The sequence below is a fragment of the Aphelocoma coerulescens genome, chromosome 4A, assembly GCF_041296385.1.
Source record: "Aphelocoma coerulescens isolate FSJ_1873_10779 chromosome 4A, UR_Acoe_1.0, whole genome shotgun sequence".
Taxonomy (NCBI): domain Eukaryota; kingdom Metazoa; phylum Chordata; class Aves; order Passeriformes; family Corvidae; genus Aphelocoma; species Aphelocoma coerulescens.
The window spans coordinates 4,247,593-4,269,993 of record NC_091018.1 but is presented as its reverse complement, the minus strand read 5'-3'; the positions used below and the strand labels follow the sequence as shown (position 1 = coordinate 4,269,993).

The following is a 22,401-nucleotide window of genomic DNA, read 5'->3' as shown; positions in this document are numbered from 1 at the left end:
CAGAAACAGGATGCTGCAGTGATGGACCTTTCAACCTGTGCTGATTAAATTGTCATCCAAATAACAGTTTCCTAGTTAAATCACCACATGTTTATTTGTCTTGATTAATATGCAAATTCTCTTCTGATTCTAGTAAATCTCCTATATTTAAAAGCACAAAAGTAGAGCACTGTCATACATCAGCAGTGATATGCTGCATGTTTCCACTGATTAATTACATTTCACAAAGCATTGATGAATTAGTGGGTTTTATGACATGCAGTTGTCTATAAGGAGCATAAAATAGAGTTACAAAAGATGGAGCTGATCAGTAACTTTAAGAAAATCACAAAAAAATAACCTTATTTCATGTATTGAGTCAAATTAAAAATCTTTGAGATATCAAGGGAATGTATAAAACTTTGAGAGAAAAAAATAATAAAATTAGCTCTCGACAGGAGTGGAAAATAAAGAAGAAAAGAGACATTAATGAACAATTTCTCAACATTTTACTGTATAAATTTCAACTGTCAGATATACTGCTCAAAATGTAATTTATTTTCTGACAAATGTAATTTCAACCAAAATTTTAAAAATGAACAACTTTCAGATTAGTTCATTTTTCTCTTTCAAGGGTTAGTGATTTTGTGGGGGTGGAGAGGATGACAAGAATGACTTTATAACCATGGTGTAAGTGCAGGTAAAAAACCAAAACCTCCAGTCCTCCTCACTTTGAAGTAACTGATGACTCAAAGAGTTCTTGGGTTTGAGAAATGCCAATAGAATGTTAATCAGTAGAGACTGACTTCAGTAAAAAGAATAAGATTCCTGAAGGTATACAGGAGAAATAATACTGTAGTTCTCTTTTAGCCTCCATGGTCTTCACTTGGGACCATAATTTTTGTTTTTTAAGGAGTTTTTAAAAGATACCTACAAACTAGCAGTTTCTAACTGAATTAATATCTAATTTAGATTTGGGTAGCTTTCCATTTACGAAGATCTATTGATGGCAAGTACAAAATTTGTGTAGAGATTTTAGACTCTCAGAGAAATGCATTTAAAATTGTTTGAAGGTGATTGTTCCTGTTTATGCCTCCTTTGTTACCAATGAGGAAAAGATTTTTCTACAGTTCTTGAATATGTAACTTTCTTGAGTGAGAGGAAGGAAAGTGTGGAAAAGAAAATGCAGTAAAAGGGCAGAGTGACAAAAGATGAGAAATAATATGAAATAAAGTTAATATTTATATGCTAATGCTATTAGCATTTATATGCTAATACTTACATAATCACAAATCATGTTTTACTCTCCCCAAGTGATAATTCTGCTTGCCTTGGGTTTACTGTTCAGTGCTTGTATTAGCAATTTTTTCTGTACTGTGGAGGTTGCATACGTTTTAAATCATAAATGTGAATTTTGGTGGATTCCTAGACCATGTGGGACAATAAGAGGGGATATTGGGGAACTGTTGAGACACAGAGCAGTGACATTCCATGGCTTGGTGGTGCCAGCAGCAGGTTCACAACATAAAGTAAACCCCATAAAAACCTTACATCTACTGGTCCTTTGTGCATATCAAATTAAAACCCCAAGATTTCGAGCAGACATTTGTATCCTGTCTATCTGAAATTCCTGCTTTCATGTTTAAACAGAAATGCCAGAAAATGTGTTTCTGGCCCAAACTGGAAGTGTTTGGACTCAGATACGGCACTTTCTGTGAGTTCTGGTGTCCTCCCAAGCTAAAGGTGTTCATTCCTGATGGGTGGCACGTCTCTGGGCATGTCCAGGTGATGCCATGAAGTTTTTTTGCCTTTTCTTTTATACCCCTGTTATACCTTTTTTGCAACTTCTGTATTCCTAGTGCTTTTTGCCTACATTCTTGGACTTGTTTGTCAAGCTGAGAGACTCAACATTTTAGAAGCTTCGTAGCCAGGGATCAGTGTGCCCCAGAGCCCAAGGTCCTCTCCAGAACACATTCTGTAAACCAAGATAGAACCATCCAGGAGAAGGCTCCTTGGGGAGGGGGGCTCATTCGAGGCTCTCACTGGGGAATCTTTGATAGATCTGCTAATTAGTAAAACCTATAATGTTACACCAGATCTTTTGGGGTGGGCATTTTGAGGGGTGCATTTCAGTGCATATGACCTGGACGTGTGCACCTAAGGATCCTTAAAATAAGCACCAAGGTAAAATCCCTTTTCCCCTTCTAACCGTGTCTGACTCTTGATTTTAAGACCAGGAAAAGGCATCACAGGGAATCCAGCTGGAAGCGTGAGGTGTCTGCTGCAGTGCTGGGGGCTCTGGGATTCCTGTCCTTAGCTGGCAACCAGACACAGGGCACAGAAAACTGCAGAACTGGGTGTTACAGACAGGTCCTTGCAGGTGTGTCACATTCAGCTGTGAGCAGCATCCAGCCTGCAGTTTTTCATTTAAAAGCTGAGATTAAATTAGAGACAAAGGACTTAGATTTTATTTGAACAGATTCAGCTGGGAACAGTTCCATTCAAATTATCATGGCTACAGCTGTGTAAGTCAGCCCAGAATCCAAGCCCTAGGACTTACTGCTTTATAGGAGTACTCACTAAAAGGGCTTTCAGTAGGATAGAAGTACAGTTCTTTTTTTTCAGTCTATTAGACTGAAAGGGATCCCAAAAGGACCCTAATCCCAGACACTCCCAAGGGCTGTGTTTTTGCAGTGGAACTTGCCTTGCCTGTGTAAGGGAGGAGGATGTAAATACAGCCAGCAGGACCCTAAAAGGGAATGGAGTAAGTTTTTGATGTGAACTTCTCTTTCTTCATCTCTTGGGCTTTCCACGTGGGTCAGTGCTGAGGCACAGGTGTCACATCTGCTTGTGGTACGTGCTGGGAAACAGCTTAAGCTGTGCTCTGCTGAACCTGTGGGCCACGGGTTGTGCTCAGAGCCACCAACATGAGCTGCTGTCAGGGCAGAAACTGCAGAACCAGGGCTGAGACTCCACAGCCCCATCTCCTCGTCCTTTGGAAACACGAATCGGAGCTAAAATTCTCTTCATAAAATCTTTTAAAGCTGTTTGTTGTATTTTGAAAATGTTTTGCTTAGATTAATACCAACATAGGGAGTTTTCTGCGAAAGATTTGTTAGTATTTGAGCTCGAGAAGAAAATGTTTTGTTGACTGAGCTCTTCCACTGGAGAAAGCTGCTAATTTTAGCTGGTTTGTAGGGTTTTTTTTCAGAGACAGTAAGTGCTAGCTAAGCACTTACACATGCCTGTGGATTACAGGCTCCTGTAACTCAAAAGAACAGAGATTCCTGTTTGTTCAAAACCCCCACATATCAACCTAACACTGTCTGTTAGACAATTTTGTTGTGCAGGGGATGACTTCAGCAGGTGATTTTAATAGAGAATGCATGTGTGCATCAAACTTCCCGTGGAAATCAAATGCTCTTATTTTAGGTTTGCTTTGTTATAGCCCAGTGGTTCTTGTAGCAAGCTTTACTGCACAGCCATCATAGTATGATAAACAACTGAAAGCATCAAAAAGAAAAATGGAAAAAATAGTGAATAAAATGAAATTCAGAATGGACAAACCCGAAGCTAAAAAGAGGGGGGAATGTTTTTATAGAGATAAAATAATAAACCAAAAAAATGATTTTGTGCTACTTTGATGTACAGTAAAACAAAATAACACTAGCACCGTGTGAAAAATGAACAGGTTAATGGTACCTCTGTGTAGTGCTGCTGGAAGTTGTCTTCATTTAAATGCAGAGTTTGTCATACATTGATGGAGGGCTTTGCCACTGTAACTTGATAGAGTGAAGTTTAACTTAAATTTCTTTGTGAACTAGGAGTCATTTTGGAAATGCTTTCTATTCAAACCTCATTCATTGTTGCAGCTTAGTTATTTTATACAGTGTTTCACTCTATGTTGTCAAAAGCTCTATTATTCAACAGAGTAAAATCTGTTTTGACCAAAGAGAAGCAGCAATACTTTTCCAAACATCAGGAGGTTGCTTTTTTATTCGATGGCTTGGGGAAGAGTCGATTCAAATGGGTTTTTGGCCTGTAAATCTGTGTTGTTATGGCTGTGCAGCATAGGACATGTGCACACAGTGATGGAAAGGGGGGGTGAAGGTGATAGTTGAAAACAAGAGTTCAGTGGAACCAGTCTGGAAACGGACCTTTGACATTTTGGATTAAAATCGGCAGCCATAATTCCTAAACTGGTGAGTTTTTTGGCAGGTTGGGCTTACAGCTGGTTTAATCAATAACAGTTAAACCCACCAGTCAATCTGTGAAGGTAGCTGGTGAGCTTTGCACAGCTCAGGGTTAAGTTAATGCTGCCCTTCAGAAGGAGGCAGGTACGTGCCATGGCCCAAGGGCAAGGTTTGAGGTGATGATGCATTCAGGGCTTTAACTCCTCGTCTTCAGGCATCACAGCTTGTAATTTTCTGTGGTTCAGGTGCATGGCACAGACTTTGCAGCAGACCCCTCTCCACCAGCCACCTGTGAGGTCATGGAAGCCTTGGATAATGGAAAACCTTACTGTTGGCTCGCATGAAACCTATGAAGTTCTTCAGTGTTTAATCAAACGATTTTTGGCTTTTTTTCCTAAGCAAGAATTTCTAATATTTATTTTCGTGTATCCCTGGTGGTTCATGTATTTTATACAAATTGATGCTATGTGTAGGAAGCAAATATTCCCCAAAGAAAACGTTTTCATTTCTGCTCTTGTCCCACCAGCTCCCGCCCAGGAAGACCCCCCAAGCGCTCCCTGGGAGTGGCGATCCAGGAAAATGCACGGCTGCTGCCCCACGGAGTTCCAGGCCTCTTATCACCAGGGCTTATCTCTCCAACAGGTAATAAAATCCATCAGATGATCAGGCTCATCTCTTCATACTGCACAGCAGTTAAAATAAACTAATATTGATCTAACTGCCTTGTCCTTCAGGGCTTTTGCAGGCTTTACCAGAGGTTACGTTATTGGATTTTTTTGAGCGTTCATGAAAACTCTGTTTTGTTGCTGCAGTGACTGAAATCTAATGGATTTGTAATTTAGTTCTTTATTAATTGTAATTTCCTTACAGGAAATTCCATTAAATGTGTTATTTTAGTAAAAGCAAAAAAAAAAAAACCAACCTGAGAAGCTGAACTATTGTCTGGGAGGCCTGTAAGAGGCATTTCTTCCTTTGAAATGTGTGTGTGTTTTAGTTCTCGTGGGATCCGAGCAGCGTGGCTAATGCCTGGTGTATTGTAACCCCATTAATGTGTGCTGGGGAGAGGCAGAGATGCTTGTACGAATTACAGAAGAAACACTTGAGAAGCAGATAAGTCCTCATTGCGACTGCGCATTGTGCTTTGATAATCTGCTTTCAGTACCATCAAGTGACAAAACTAGCATGCAAATACGTGGAATTATAAACATAATGTAATGCATAGTATTTAATTTCACTTCATTAATTTATTAATAGGGTTTAAATTAAATCTTGTGCTATCCTGATGAGTGTTTTAATTTTTTATTAATTGCTGTATGCTAAAGGTAAGTTGGTTTTCATAATAAACTATATTCACAGGCTGTATTCATAAAAGTAATTGCTTAAATACTCAACAGGCTTAACAGTTTTAGGACTGCTGTCAAAGTCCGGTCTAAATAAATTGTAACTCCCTAATAAGCAAACCTAGTGAAGTGTTTAGGAGAATATAAAGGCGTAGAATATGTAACAGGAAAAGCAGAATTAAAAAAGATCCTTGCTGGGACTAGAGTGCCATCTCTCCTGATCTCAGAGATCACTCTCCTTGCAGAACCTGGGCACTGCAACTGAGTGACACAGCGAGAGCTTGAATTTCCCTGCAGCTCCAGGTGTCCCCAGGATCTCACAGGGAACCAGTACCTTCCCATGGAAGGGGGGAAAGAACATTCCCAAGCAGTAGGCGCAGCAGCCGTAGCTGCAGCAGTTAACAAAGTATGAAAGCATTTGGCCAGAGCCATGTGCCACAGTTGGGCTGCTGCAGCTTTGTGCACAGCTCATGTTTGTGACAGGGATCCACGACTGTGATTTCCCTCCTAGAGTTTACAAATGAGGGAATTTTTAGTATCTCTGTTGTGTTTTCAGCTCAGGGATTTCATGGATTCGTGTTTATGTTATTACTGGTAGTCCGGAAGGCACAAGAGCCTCTTGCATTGAGAAGTTCTTCTCTGAAATCCAGAATATTGCATCTTACTGTTCCATGCTGTGTGTGTGTGTGTTTGCAAATAGGACACCAAGTTATGCAGACTGCCATGTTGCTTTAAACTGGGAAATATTTTGGGATGCAGCATGCTGGGGATGCACAGTGAAGTATCACAAACACATTCTGTGTCTCACAGATATTTTGGGTAGCACACAGTTTGAGTAGAAGATTATTAAGTTGAATTTCTGGGCTGTTGGGAGTTGTCTGGAGCCTGAAGTGTGAGTGGGCTCCAGCCCCCTGTATTTAGCACACGGAGGGAGGGCTGGCTCGGGGGTGTCACCTCCCTGACCTTGGGAAAACCTCGGCATAACCAAGCGCCACGAGTCCCAGACAGTGTGCCTGGAGAAGCTGACGGGGGTTTGGGAGCAGCTTGGGGGTGGGGGAAGTGCCCATTTCCAGAGCCTGGCAGTGTCACTGGAGGCTGCAGACGAGGAGGGTCCCCACGGCCGAGGCGGCCCCGACGCCAGCCCACAGCTCCCGGGCACTGTCACCCAGGGCCACAGCTCCCCAGGGGCTCGTGGGGCCTATCTTGTTCCCAAGGAAGGGACAGAGCAAGGCTTGGGGGAGTTGCTGAGCAAGGAGAGGCCAGAAGAACCTCTTGTAAACTCAGTGGGCATTTGAGCTGTTGTGGCTCCTGACAAAGCACCCCAGACATGAACCCCCCATTAGCTTCATTTAGACCTCCTTACACTTAATTACTGATTGCTTTGCTCTGGGTGCCTTCAATGCTTTGGGATTGGATTCTTTCCTTTGGCTGAAATAAGAACAAAATGGGTTTTAACACTTGTCACAGAACAGAGGTTTTTCTTCCAGATTTCCGAATGGTGGGCAATAGACTGGAATAAAAGCTGCTCCCAGCTCCCATGGGGATGTTTGGATGGCTGTGGGAGGACGAGGACTGAGGAGAGTTTGCAGCATGGTAGGGCTGGATCCATCCCTGCCAGAAGAGCAGAGGCTGATAGGGAGGCAAGAAGGAGTTGTTACATCCTGGGGGCTTCTTTGGTTATCGCTCCCTCTAACTGCAGTGTAATTGCCTGAAGCATTTCTTCTGGATGTCTTCTTGTCCTTGATAATCCTTGTGTCTGATCTTGCCCATTCTTCCTGCAGCACAGATAGACAGATGTTTATGTTAGTCTGCCTACATTATTGTAATTTAAAAAAAAAAAATATCACTCTTACGTGGCTCCCTCATTTGTCCAGCTTAGCATCTGAATTTTCTTCAGATAAGCTCATTTTAGTAAAAGATTCCATATCAGGAAATGCAGCATGATTCATCCACCATTGCATGTTTTCATTTTTACCTTCTCTTCAGCCTGCTGTCAAGTTAAAGTAGAGGCACTGGCATCCAGGCTGGCTCCTGGTTAGATGGATGGGTCTCGAGAAGTCACAGTTGTGGCTGCAGAGCTCGCAGCTCTGTCTGGAGGGGGTATTACAGAGTGATGATTAGTAACTTCCTGCAGACTCAGACGAGCCATCTGTGTTTCCACTCCTTGAAATGTGCTGTTATTTTCATCACCCATTTGGTTTGTGTCAGCTCGGTTTACATGGTCATTTTCACATAATAAACAGGTAGTTAAATTAGGCACGCTGCATTTCCCAGTGTGGAGGGGATTTTTTTGACCTCTTGGCACAGCAAGCTCCATCTACTCTTATACCTTAGTAATGTGTGAAGGAGCTGCAAGTGAAGCCTCGACCTTTTTAAATGTCTGTAGGTACTTTCCACCTTGGGGGAATGGGAATATTTGGGTTACATCTCGGTTAGTGCCTGAGAAAGATGAGGTGGTGTGTGTGGGATGCACGCCACTGGGAAGGGCTGTGGAGGCAGCACAGGAACTGTGCCCTGACTGCATCCTTCAAGAGCTGGTGTTTAAGTACTGTCCATTTTATGTTAACTTAGGAGAAAGTGTTTTTGTATTGGTGTAGGAAATGTGGGAATCAGCGTGGTGCCCCTGCCTGCTGTGAGGGCAAAGCTAAAAACCTGCATGTGACAGAGGGATGGTCATCAAAGGCTCAGTCCTTCAAACAATGCCGTGTGATGAAGTGACATGAACAAAAAAAAGGCTTTATCTCCTATTAATGTACAAGCCTTTATCATCAGTGTATCTTAACAGGACAGCTGGGACTTAACTGTGGAATAGATTCTCAAGGAAGTTTTGGGGTCTGAAGCACTAGTTTGCTGTGTGGAGAGAAGCTGAAATCTGTTACATGATCGAAGCCAATGGTTCAGCAAACTGTTCATATGGAATGAAGCTGAAAGAGTAGTTGGATCTTTTGATAGTTTTTTGTGCAGCTCCAATCCTCCTACCCCTCATTTTGGTTGTCCTCAAAAAAGGTTAGAAAACCCCTCTGCCTTCCTTACAATTTTTCTCTACTCAGTCTGTAGAATGGCTGCTATTGTTTCAATAAAAACATTTTGGGGGCTGCTTCATTTTGTCTTCAAGGTATTGCAGAGGGTGGCTCATGGAGAAAAGCAACCCGTCACTAGAACTTTGTCAGCTTGTGGTACAGGGCACACAGCTGCTCTGTGGGGCAGTTTTTTCAGGATTCCAGTGGGATGGGATCTCTGTGACTGCCCATGGGCTGGGTCCTGCAGCTAGAGCTGGCAGGCCTGGGGAGGGGTGGGTGTCAGGGGATGATGGGGCACGAGCCTGTTTAAAACATTCCTGTTGGCATTTTCTGGCCTGTGCTGCCCAGAGCCGTGGCAGCCTGGCTGGGTCAGGAGAGGGATCACAGTGGGGATTTAGGGCTGGGAGCTGCTGAGGGCTCAGGACAGGGCTGGGAGGAAGCCTGGCTGGCGGGGAAATGCATGAGAAGAGGAAAAGAAGGCACTTTCAAGTGGATACTCAGACAGAAGCAAACCACCTGCATTGCCAGTGTGTAAGACAAACTGCTATTTTCATTATCAGCTACGTTAGTTTCACCCCTCTTGAAATGATTGTTTTATTTCATAAGCAGTTAAAATAGACACTATTTGTCTAGAGTTTTTAAGAATGCAGTGTTTAAAATATTGACTCGTTTGTACAGATACAAATACTTTTTTCAGAACAGTTTTGTCTTATTAATAGTTAAAAGAATCTGTTGTGAACTTAATAGTTTCAGGTAATTAATAATTCAGTGGAGTTAATATTTTAATAGCTGCACCAAGTCACATCATTGTGGGACTCAAATAGAGCCGCTCACAGGATATGGTAACTTCATGTGTTCCTTCAATTCAGCAGTTGCAGCAGCAGCCACTTCAGTCTTCATCCAGAAAAGGGAGGATAAAACAGGATTTGCTGCAGTCTTTAGGCATTTTGATGTGGTATCTCTGTTAGAGGAATGAAGGAGACTGGAGGCTTTTGGGGTCTCTGGTGTCTGGTTGTGTTTCTCAAGGCGGGCACACATCAGCCAGCACAGCCTGTGGCAGCTCCTGCTGCCAGCGATCCCACGGACCCTCTCCTCCCTTCCAGCATTTAACTGAACATTTCTGTGTGTTTACATCCTATTTCTGTGGCTCATTTCGCTGTTTACAATTACCCTTTTTTTTTTTTTTTTTCAGTTGTCATAGGTGACATTTGAAAGTTCCATTTATAATGAGAAACATATGCAGGACTTTGTCATTGTTGGCATTACCTGGCTTGGTAGAAATTATTATTTTTAATCAAAGGCAAACACATTGATTAAGGATGCCACAACACTCCTCTGCGTATGGGTAACGTTAACAGTTTATAAATTGTTCTTGGTGACAATTCAGTAGTGAATTACTTTGATATATATGGCTAATAAATTAATATGATTAAGTTAATGAGTAGTACAAGTGTTGCCAAACTCCACTCGTCGGGCTTTTAATGCTGCTCCACATTTGCAGCTCGAGCTTCCCCCTGTGGTGAGAGGATCAGTGCTACCTACGCACTGTCATTGTGATAAATGGCATATCCCACAGTGCCCTGCACTCCATCTGCTGTGTCCCCAAAATGAGAAATATTTTATACAAATCACACACTCAGAAGCTCAAAGGACTGTAGAAAGATCTATTTTTTCAAACAATAATAAAAATGCATACGTCTCTTTAGCAACTCTTCATTTTTACTGTCATAATGAATGCAGATAGATTTGGGAAATGAAAGCTTGTGTGAGTAACATAGGAAAGTTATCCACTACACAGTAAAGCTGACAAATAAGTTACATGTGCGCTCTTTCATTTTATCATGAAATGTTCCTAGATAAAAAATGATGTTAGAACATCTATTTAACTGGATTTTAAAATTAAAGACCATGTGTGCAGCATGATTGAGTACCACCCATCTCATGCCAGCAGATTTCTGTGCTGAAGGGAGCCTGAATTGGAGTGAATGAGGAATGCAGGATCATATCATTACTCTTTTAATACAGCCATTCAGTAGAGTTCTGATAATCTGGGAACTGTACTTGGTGGCTGTGAGTCACTCAGTTCCTCTCTTTCCTTTTCTCTTTGAATATTATCTTTCTTTAAGGATCCATTTTCAGTGGCTGCTCTGTCGGGTGGGACATTTCGTTTTTGACAAATGAATAGATAAAGCTGTTGAGATTTTGCTGACTGGTTAACCTTGTTGTAAATTTAATTTACACTTAGCCTCAGCTACTAATTACTGTCCGAGAAGTGTGAAACTCAGCAATATACTTCGATTTTTATGCATTTGTAAATTTTTTTTTTTTTAAATTTGATCCCACTGAGTTTCTCCATCTTTAGAGAGAACAAAGTTCAACCAGGGTGGTCACACTGAGAGAATTGAGACTGTATCATCTTGACACTCAGGGTAGGGCTGCACTGAGCCTGTCTTGATTTGCAGATGGAAGGGGAACCATTTGAAAAACCTGGCTAAAGTGTCACAGAGTTAGTAAAACCGGTAAGTTTTCATTTCTCTGTTTTTAGGATCCATGACATTCTTTTCTACCAGCTTTTCTGTCAGTCTCCCATCTCCTGGCACTGAGGTCTGCAGTGATCATAAGAGCTATCTGCTTCTCTCTCTCTTGTCTTCAGCTGGCTTTGAAACCTTTTCAGCTCTTTGAAGTTATTGTTAAGAAGTACCTTAAAGTCATAAATAGCATCAGGAGGTGTGAAGGATTTACCTTCAGCACTCTCTGTTTTCTGGAGGACTGTCTTGGCAGTAACACTATTGTAATTGAGTAGGTTTTATTTTCCTTTACAATGACTTTGATAAAGTTGAACAAATAGTTATCAGTATCACAAGCAAGCGTAGTTAAATGCCTCAAGTGTTTGTGTAAGATTCCCACACTGACTGCATTTTGTGTATCCAGCGGTATTTATTTCAAAGACTTGTTAAAGTCAAGTTATCTACACACACTTAAATTGTTATTTCTGGGACCTAAAACTAAATAGGAACAAATTTAACACCTCTGGTTGCAGAAAAATACTGATCCCTCATCTACTTGCAATGCTAAAGGCTGCTATATTTACATAAGTAATACTCTCTTGAAATACAGCATTTAGATCTGCAATAGATTGGAGTAGTGTGGTTTTCTAAAGGAAATTCTTATAAAGCTGTATTTTGGCAAAATTCTTGGCGTAACAGCACTGGTAAAGTTATGGAGGAAAAAGAAGAGAACAAATCTCACTGGATTAAAAAATAAGCATGAAGTGTACTTAAATCCAGGTAGTTCCATCGTTCTGGTCAGGTCTTGAGTACTTTCACTGTGATTTAACTGCTTTTGTGCTCTGGTCCTCGTCCTGCAGTCCTGGAGTCCTACCCGAGGGAAATGCTTCAGTGTGATTTAAGATCAGGCAATCAAATGATCCCATTGATTTGTCTTGGGTTGCTTGGTGTCTTAAACAGAAGTGTTTTCCTACTTCCCACAGAGTTTTGGAGGACAGGTTCTGTAAGGATTCTTTTGCAAAATTGCACATGCAGTCGGTGCCTGATCCCAGGATCACACCTTGGCTGGGGTGGTCTCTCCTCCTGCACAGGAAGAATGTGCTCTTCTCTCAGCCCTTCCCGAGCAGTAAAACGTGATGCCAAGGGCTGGCAACAAATTAGGATTTGTGATGAGCAGGAAACATCTCTTCCTGAGCAGTCTGAAGAGGTGCACATTTTTATTTGGAAACAAGAATAACTAAAACAGGTTCATTGCCTGATCGCTCTCATTAAGTGACTGGGACAGTAGCAGGATTTCACTGGAAATGTACTTGTGTTGTATAAACTATTTCAGTTGTATAGTTTTATACAAGTTGTATAGTTTAGCTGTATAATTAATTGGTGTAAAACAAAACGAGCAGATTTAATGAGTGTAGTATTGTGCACCATCCTCTGCTGAGCAGAGAGGCCTCTTGGTGTGCTGGTGGCAACTGGTGTTGCTGATCCTGGATTGTACCTGTTTGAAAGATAAATGTAGGGCTGCAGTTCTGGAGGATTCAGTCTAGGAACCAAATTCATCCTGAAAATCCTTTACAAAAAAAAGTAGAAATTCCTGCAGCTACCAACCTCCCGTGACTTGAATATGAAAAGCTTTACTTCAGAAAGAGAAGCATTTTATATAATACACGTCTGAATATAAATGACAGACATTTTATTAGGAAAGGAAAGCCTTTATTAAAATATAATGATCTACATTGTTTTTATGTAATCTAATGAATTACAGTAAAAGCCTGAGAAATGAGCTGGAAAAGGTAGAGTACTTTCCCATGAAAGCAAGCTATGATAACCTTTTTGTAATTCTTTAACATGTTGAAAGGGTATTTCTACACAGACTTATTAAATTAAGCAAGGTCACCTTTTCATTTTATTAACAGAATTAGTTTGCCAGATCGTGGACTTTGATTCTGAAAAATGTAGATGAATCATGCTCTAACATATGTCAAGTAGAAGATTGGTTATAAAATGTTAAATCATTTTGGTGCACATTGCATCTTTGTTTTTACTGTTGAACAATTGTAAAAAATAAAATGCTTAATTACTGGTTTTTTGCATTTGCATATTGATTGGATGTGCTTTAATAATAATAATATTTCTAAGTGGATTATCTCTCCTGACTGGGGCAGTCTCAATCTAATATTTGCATAAAAGGAAGAAAAATACTCTCTTCAATAGCAGTATAAAATTTTGTTCCTTTGACATGCCGTACACAGTCATTACCCTGAAAGGTTAGCTGTAAATAATAACCAGTGAAACTGGCCATGTGCTTAAAGATGAGCACATATATTACATTTACCAGCCTGACCCCAGTTCAGCAAAGGAGGAATAAAACTGACATCATGTCATGCAGGTTGTTTAGATGTGTTCCCAAATCTCTGCCTGTTTATTACAGTCTTTTTATATAAGATGTGTGAGGAGGAAAATGATATTTAACGGATGTTTCGTAATTTTAATATAAAATCTGCTGTAATTGTTTATAAAGAATTTCGTAGTCATTCCTAATTAAGAAAAAAATGTATGTGTTCCTAGTCACATGGAATGACTTTGTTTTCTGTCTCTGCCTCTTGTCACCTCCTTTGTTAAAAAAGAAGCAAAGGCTCTTTGCTGGGATATGCAGCAGAACTGAGAGAACATCCCAGCAGTAGCCCCAAGCTGTCTATAAATAAGGGATTGAATGAAGCAGGTTATTTTCATGGTGCTTGTGTGGTTTCAGATGAAAATAGGCAAATGTGCAGCTGTAGCTGGATCTCACAGGAGCAGGAAGGCTGGTCCTGGTGCTGCGGGTGCGCTGGGCTTGGCCCTGGCAGTCGTCACAGAGCAGGTGACTTCATTACACTGAAATCAGGCAGAAAATGTCCTTTTCTGGCCACTCGAGTGAATCAGTCAAATTATCGAGTGGCAAAACTAATTCTATGCCTTGGGCCATCAGAGCTGCCACTTCCTATAAGTCAAGCCTTCCCTTAGTGTGAAATTGTTTTTTATTTTATTCTCTTTCATTTATTATGCTTATTTCAGCTAATCCACTCAGTGAATGTGAATTACCCAGTACACCAAAGCTGTTTCAGATGTGCAGCCTTCTCATGCCTTGCTGGTGAAACAGGACTGGTTTCTTTTTAAGGGACTTCTGACTCTGTTATGATCTATACATTTAAAGTAATAGTTCATTTTTTCAGATGAGAACTCAAATGAGAAGAGTTTGAATATGGTTTAAAATTAAGTAAAAGTGCATATGGCTGAGCTCTTGTTTTAAAAGCACTTACAATTCAGATGGGTCACATTTTTAAGAGCTAGAAATATATCTGCAGTGAATTGTAGGCCATTAAGTACTAGTTAATTTGAATGACTTTGACAGAAAAAATGCTCTTTTGGAAAGCACTGAATATTGTTTTCCAGGAGTAAAATATTGCCTTCAATTCTGGCAGAAACAGAGCTGAGATCTGCTCAAAGCACTCATACAGGTGATATACCCTAGGCAGTAATTGGGTGTATAATTCTGTCCAAATGGCAGTCCCTCATCTGACTGTGCCCTCTGGTACACAGCATTAACATCTTCCAGTAGAAGAAGAGCAAAACATATGGAGTCTTTTATTTCAAGCAAAGAAAAATCAAAAAGAATAATGAGGATAAAAAGTAAAGTGCCTGTGGTGATGGGCAAGGCAAGTTACAAGGGAGTTGCTGCAGCAGAGTGCTTCAGAGCAGCAAAGCAAAAACAGCCTGAAGGCACCTCCCATAGGCATCCAAGTATAGGCTTCCTGTATGTGCAGGACAACAATTGGTACATGCACGTGTGTCAGATGCTGAAACAAAGAGACATCTAGCAGGAGAGGCTAGAGAGGTTTCTTTAACTCCTGGTCACACAGAGCTTGGAGCTGATGGGTGGAAGGAGGGAAAAGAAAGGAAAGTTGAAAGGCTCATACGGTGATTAAGATGGATGCGTTGCTGACAGTGTCAGAGCAACAGCTGCTAAATCTAGGAGGCACTTGAAAGAGCCTCTCCATTTTGTTAGGTATGGAAGTCAATAGGTTATTTGGGCTAAGAACACCCTATTATTCAAATTCAGCTGACCCAGAAAGCTTTGCCATCTCACAGTGGCAATTCGGAGGGCTCTGCCCTGGTGGGTTTAGTACTTCCCTTGTCCTGTGTAATATATGGATATATTGATCTCGAGTTTTTTTCCTGAAATTCATTAGATTAGTCAGCGTGAAGCTTCAGAGGGCTATTTTGTGTTTGTAGTGGGTTAGATCGCTGAAAACTCGTCAGCAGAATCTCTCTTTCAAACCTATTAAACGTCAAGGAAATGCACCATGAATTGTTTTGGTCTTCCTGTTTTGGAACTGGTTCATTACAAATTTTAATTACAGATAATATTTCTTCAGAGTAGCTTATCATCATTAGCTAAGTATGAGTCCTAATCCTGTTGAGAATTTTTATTCCTTTGTGGCAAGTTTTCACTGTAGATGGCACTCAAGAAAATATCTTGAGAAGAGTTTTTTTTGCCTATTGATAGGGACCCATTTTTCCCTTTCTTTTGTGTTATGTCTCTCCTGATCTCCATTTTTCCTTGCATCATATTACTCTGCCCTTCCTCTTTTATTTTTTTGCCCTTGACTTTTATGTCTACACCACAATTTGTGTTGACCTTGAGGTTGCCCTCAATTAGCTGAGCCATTCCCGTACTGTGGCCCACTCCAAAATCCTCTGCACCCAGCTCCTGATTGGAAAAGCAGAGCCATCCTAGAAGCTGCTCCATGACCATTTTTCTTTCCCTTTCAAGTTAGTGTTTATTTCCAGGCAATAAAGAGAAGGAGTGATACAAAAGAGATGGAAACAATAAATCCTGGGATCACTTTGGGTGGGTTTCTTGTGCTCAACCCAGGCCTGTCTGTGCCACCTGGAAGAAGAGGAGGATTGGGAAGGGTTGGGATGAGAGGTAAATCTCATCCATGAAAGTTCAGCAAAGCTCTCGAGATCCAGAGGTGGTCTGCCAGGGATCAGGAATTTGAGGAGGAATGGTCAGACAGGTGTTCAGGTTCTGATCTCTGGAGCAGTGCTGGTCTGAAGCTGTGTTTGTGTGATGTCCCTGTAGAACCTCTGTGCTGATACAGTGAAAATGACACTGAGATCAGAACAGTTTAGTAGACAGTAAAATATGGGTTAGTTTTGGGATTTGCTGCCTGTGTATTTTTCAAGGCTAAGATGATTAACCACTGTGTTAATTGAGGAACTAGCTGGCCTTGGTATGGAGCCAACTTTCTGTTTTCCTGTTTACAGCTCAAGAAGATCATATTGGTCTCCAAATAATGGGTGAACTGTGACATTTAATGTTATCACCCATGTATTTTTGCTAGGTGATAGCCAGTAATACAACTGCAATACTTGCACCATCTGCATCATCAAATTCTGGTCTTACACATCTGTGAAGTTACAAATGGAAATTTTGCAATGGATTTTCTGGGATGCCATTCAACTGTGATTGGGGGAGCAGTTAAATATTATGGTGAAATTATTTTTCACAAAGTGTCCATAACCACCCCTTTTAAAACGTGCTCAAGAAATTTTGAACCGTTTCAGCCTCACCTTTAATTTTTTTTCAAGTCTGTGTGTTTATTTTATAAAATAGAATAGAAGAAATTGGGTTTGTGTGTCTAAAAGGAGTTACCAAAATTAATTTCATCAAGCAGTTGGAAAAAAACAAAGTAACTTTCTCTTAGCTCTTATATTAAATCTCACATCAAAATGAAACTTTTTGAAGTGCAGAATGTATGCAGTGCTGGTTGATCTTGGTTTAACTGTGACTCTGAAGATGCACGAGTTAAATTGGTGAGCTGGAGTAGGTTGACACTGATCTTGCTGGTCCAGGCTTGTAACCACATTAATATTTACTTCAGTGGAGTTACCTGTGTTTGCCTATTTCTGCACATATAGAAGAAACAGCAAGTGCTGCTGATGCTTTACTGCTGGTTGTGTCATTTGGTGGTGGAGGGTGTGAACTTCTGCTGCAGCTAAATGTTCCCTCAATGTCTCCTACATTCACATGAAAGTACACTGGAGTGGCTGATTTTCTCTATTTCTTTTTCATTTTTTGCTGGGCATTTCACTGGAGAGAATTAGCTGTGCAATGTATGTATTAATCAGATTAACTCCTGATTTTTCCTTTAGGTAGGAATGTCTTCCTTTCTCTGTTGGAGACATTCATTGTGTTGAACATGTTATGATGAACAATGTCTTTAAGTGGAAGGGAATTGAAATATCTTCACTGGGTTAGTTTTAATTTTACTTAATGGATGAAGGAAGATAAAGGCAGCCTCTTCCCCAGGGTTAGTTAACATTAGAACTTGAACCTAATTAAGGGATTTGAGATTTTTTTTATTAGTTTCAAGAAGTGAGAATGTTTAAGGCACTCCCAGGTGTCTGGCTCCTGGCACGGGGATGGTCTGGGGACTCACTTGGCATCTTCTGGTGCCCTGTTCCCATTGTGCCATTTCTGTGTGTTTTGGTTCTGACTGGCAGGTGTCTGTCATCCTGCTTCCACTCCTCCAGAATGATGCCAGCAGTTGTATTGTGCCATGTGGGGACTGACGAGGTTGATTAGTCAATAGATATAAAATATTTAGATGGCAGAAAATGTGTGTAGTAAAGTGAGGCCATGATTATTAGTCATGTCTTTAAAAAATTCTTGCACTCAATTTCAGGGCATTCCGCCTACAGGAGAAGAGTGAGAGCAGATTCTTGCAGTGAAATTTCAGAGAACTGTGGTAGATTAATTGAAGCTGCAGTCCTTCAACATTTGTATTCTATTTGGGATGTCACTTCCAGTAAGCTTTTTAGAAATGTAGTGGTGCAAATGGAAAAGTTTCAGCAAATATTAAATGTAACAATGAAGACTTTTGTTCTTCATTAAACCATTTCTTGATGTTTCCCGATAGATTTTCATCTAAACACTTGCTAATCCCAGAGCTCTGACAGGCAAGGCCTGCTGAATTAGGCCAACTTCTGCTACAAATAGCTGCTGCACATGAAACAGTAATCATTGCTTTCCAGTCTATTATTAGATTGACTTCATAGGGATTGCTTTTTTCTCCTGTGAGTTGATGCATAAATGACATGCTTTACCCTCCAATAAATCTAACAGCAGAGTGGCTCTGACATGATGTTCGTACCCCTTAGTCCCATGACAGATTATTTTTGATGGCTGCAGAAGTTTACAGCAGCTTGAAACCATTAGAATTTAAAGGCATCATTGAAATTTTACAGCGTACCTGCCTCAGACACAACAGGGCTCGTGCCGAGCCGGGGCTGCGGCGCGCTGGCTCCGCGCTGTCACCGCCTGCCACAGGAGCCCTTCCTGGCTGTGCTGGTCCCCAGCTGTCCTGGAGAGGGGGGAAGCTCTGCTACAGCTCCTCAGAGAACGTGTCCTTCCGTGCATCCTCTCCCTGTGCCTGAAAATCCACCTGGAGACTGTCCTAATGCACGGGGAGAGCGTGTGGCACACACAGGGCCTGTGGATGTGGGTGAACGTGCTGAGAACATTTGAACCTTTGTTTCTTGTTACCCTCTTTAAAGATTTTTATGTTGTTAGTGGTCTCTTTATTCCCACCTTCTCAATATTGTTAAATTCAGTTTTAGTAGCATATGTGCTTTTAATAGAGTTCGTTTTTTCCAGATTTAAGAACTTTGTTTTTTTTCCTGATGAAACACAGACAAAGTTTGCAAAGCTCAGGACTCCTCAAATCCACAGTGTTTACTGCTATTTATATCTCCTGTGAATGAATGGCTGGTTTTAGCTCTGGTTCTAAGCCGTGTTCAGCTGGTGTTTCATACATCTGTCTAAAATTTGCTGCTTTTAGACATAAGAATCACAACTATAAAATTGCTGTCTGGCTTAGCAGGAAGATTTGTGCTGATTTCCATTGATTGGTGTGTGTTTGTACGTACCTAAAAAACATCATATCAAATTGAGCCCTACAGATCCCCATAAATCTCTCAATAGATTTCTATTCTATTCTATGAGGTTTGTAGAAAAAGAAATGAAAACTTTTTCATCTAACTGCTCTGGTTTTGTATTCTGAACAGAGTGATTGAACCTGCTCGTGTTCTTAACTTCTGTCCTGTAATAGTTATGTCAAGCAGATTCAGGTCGATGGATCTGGCATGGAATAAGGAGCTAATCTTAACACAGATCTACTGTAGCCTGACAGGTTTTTATTTGACAAAAATCCTTTTTAGGCAATGCCATCATGGAGTGTAAGATACAAAGATACTACAAATGATACATATTGCTGATTGATAAATAGAAAGTTCTCCAAAGAAATCTTTCAGGTATTTGCTTTAATTAGGTTGTTCCCTTTCCTTAAAACAATCAACAAAAGAGATGTTTAAAAGTTACATGGATTGAATCCTTTAGGTGGGTTTGGAAATGGGTTCTAGTTCTGCTCTGTTGTGGTCACAGGCTCCCTTTTTCTGAGCATCCTTTACCATAAGTGTTCTTCCATGTTTGAGAACATAGAACAGGAAGTGACAAAAAGATTTCTTTGTGGAAGTCTTAAGCCCTATAGTTTTATGTATCAGTGTGCTTATATTACAGTCTTTCTGGAAATAAAATGGATTTTGTTAGGGTAAATATTTATGCCATAAGAGGAGGGTAATTAAAAAAGGTATTGAGAAGGTATTTGGAGTTTCCAAACATGAACTTTAGCTACCAAACTGCAAGCATTAAAAGCTGTGCTCATTAAGTCAGGGAAGAGAATTAATACTTGATGTACTCAAGTAGGTATTAAATTTGGTCTTATTAGACCACCTTGAAATTCGATTTTAGGTGTTGAAAGCATTCTTGAACAGGGTTTGAATCTCTTCTCTGTGACACTGTTCACTTGAATTACGTGAGCTGCCTGAGCTCAGTCTTGTGGTTGGTCACTGTTGTGACAGTCCTGCAGGAAAGGCTGAGTGCATTTTATGGGACTGGGTTCATCCACGTCTGCAGCAGTGACCTCTGTTCTTTCTCTCAATATGGATATTCCTACCTATTTTGTGATCTTTACTTTTATAGATGATGATGAAATGATGATCAGTTGGGCTCTGTCTCACAGAATCTTCTGCAGATGAAATAAAAGGTGTTGACAACACAGGGAACCATACAATTTCAGAATTAGGCCATTTTTCTTCTGACTGGGAGAGTCAGAAGTGAAGGGACCCAAGGATTAATCCACTGTTTATATCCATACAGAACCTCACAACATGTGGATTAAATCTTCCCTGCACCTGCAGTATAACATTTTCCTCATGCTGTAGAGTAATACCTTAACTAAAACCACCACAGCTTTCTGATGGCTTCAAAGACATGAAAAACCACAGTCAGGATGAAAGCGTTTTATTGTTTGTAATTTTTAGCATAGTGCATATTAAATGTAATAACCGATGAGTTTAGTGGGATAATCTATTACCATATGCAAGAACCATGCTCCATAAGTTATATACATCTTTAAGAACTGTTAACTTTTATAGAATTTGCTGCAACAAATCATTCTGGGAATGCTGTGTACTTGTGTTTTCAATTGAGGCTCTTACATTTGGTTGAAGTATCTTCTGTGCTTCTATCATCCCATAATTTCCTTCAGAGCAAAGAGAACAATCTGCATGTTGGGTGGGAGGATGAGGGAATGCTAATTGAAACCATGTAATAAAAAGGTAATTTAGCAAAACTATTAGTTTCTGGTTTTTTACTATTTTAAACCTATTATTTTTAAAATTACATCTGTATTAAAAAGGCTGTAAAACTCCACTCCATGTCAGCACATTGCATCTTAATTCTCATTTTCCTTTGCATGAATAGTAAAATCTTTATAAATTGAGAACCAAAATTAATTGAATAAACTTCAGTTGAACATTTTTATGTTAATGTTTGGATTAAAAAGAGGCATATTACAGAGTTTTTGAAGAGCATTTAATGGCTTCTAACATTGACCACACCTCGAACGCAGCACAGGGAAAAAGTGCTGATGGAGGGAAACAAACCCCAAGAGCAAATGTTAATTGGGTTGTGTGTTTATGGCTGGTTTTAGGCTGTGATGGAGTTGCTTACACCCATATTTGTTGCTAGATCATGGTTTTCCAGCCACAACCATTGTCAGAAAATGTTCTTGTCAGCCTGGCAGCCTGTGGGTTGCCCAGTTCAGCACCTGGAGATGGGGCTGTGGGTTGACCCAGGTAAGTTTCCTTTTCCAGGTCACTTTCGAGCTGAATTGTGTCTTCTGTGTCTAATTCCTACAAATCCTTCATGAGGAGGGAATTCATATAAGAGTGAGGACAATACAGGGGACGTGGTGAGTGGGGACAGCAGTGGTGAGACCAGAGCAGGGCAAGAGAGAGCTCCGAGACCACCTGGCCCTTTGCTGAAGGTGCTTGGCCCTTGTGGTGATGTGTTTGTGTGTATTTGGGTGAATTTGAGTGTGTGTATGTGTGAATTTGAGTGTGTGTGTGTGTGTGAATTTGAGTGTGTGTGTGTGTGTGTGTGTGTGTGTGCACCCCCAGGGTCGGGGCAGTGTTGACACAGCTTTTCCCTTTGCTCTCACTCATAAATGCTGGGATTACCTGGGCGATTGTTTTCTCAGAATGCCATAATGTAATCTCAAACCTAATACTCCAACAACCATGCACTAATTAAAACTGCAATTATATTTTTGCTCAAACAAAACGACTTAATAAACATTATCACAAACTGTTTACCCTTCCCAAAAACAATTTATGCTCACTAATACAATTTCCCATTAAAACTGCTGCCAGGTAAATTAAAAACTCTTGAAATAGTAAGTAAGTGGGAAATTAATTCAACAGTTTAATCTAGAGCTAATAACAGTTGCAAGCTCAGAAAAAGATTGCTACAGCAGGGAGTTAATTAACAGCTTATTCCCCATTTGATGAAAGTAATCCACTCTAATTCCAGTGTAATTTACCTCAATGTAATATAAAACCACAAGCTGCTTCTGGTGCTGGTAATTATTAGCCTTGTCCTGTGGCCACATTGACAATAAAATTCAGCAGTATCTTAATAATAAGAGGCAGTCTGCTAAATGCCCACAATTAAAGATGTAACATGGAATCTTGAAGCTGCAACAATCATGTGTAAAGCTGAAGGGACTGGAGGTACAGTTGTGACAACTTCCAGTTGCTGTTTCTCCTCCTCCTCCCCAGGTGTGCCTTTCCTAGCCCAGGTCGTTTTTCTGCATGAATTTCTGTCTCATAAATGCACCGAGGTGCAGGGAGCAAACAGGGCTTGTGTCTTTTCCAAGTGAAACACAAAGTTTGGAGCTCTTCACCTGAAATACCACTC

General features: G+C 40.6%; 1 protein-coding gene across 4 annotated transcripts in view; it reads left to right on the top strand.

Annotated features, from left to right (window-relative positions):
- DACH2 (dachshund family transcription factor 2) overlaps positions 1 to 22,401 on the top strand; it is a 249,801-nt gene that overhangs the window by 119,859 nt on the left and 107,541 nt on the right. For 3 of the 4 annotated variants that reach the window (XM_069015047.1, XM_069015048.1, XM_069015046.1), the window contains exon 2: positions 4,699 to 4,814. In XM_069015047.1, coding sequence (XP_068871148.1) covers positions 4,699 to 4,814 — 116 coding nt within the window. Of the gene's footprint in view, positions 1 to 2,613; positions 2,744 to 4,698; positions 4,815 to 22,401 lie in introns of those variants that run through there. The other variant, XM_069015049.1, reaches the window with a different exon arrangement.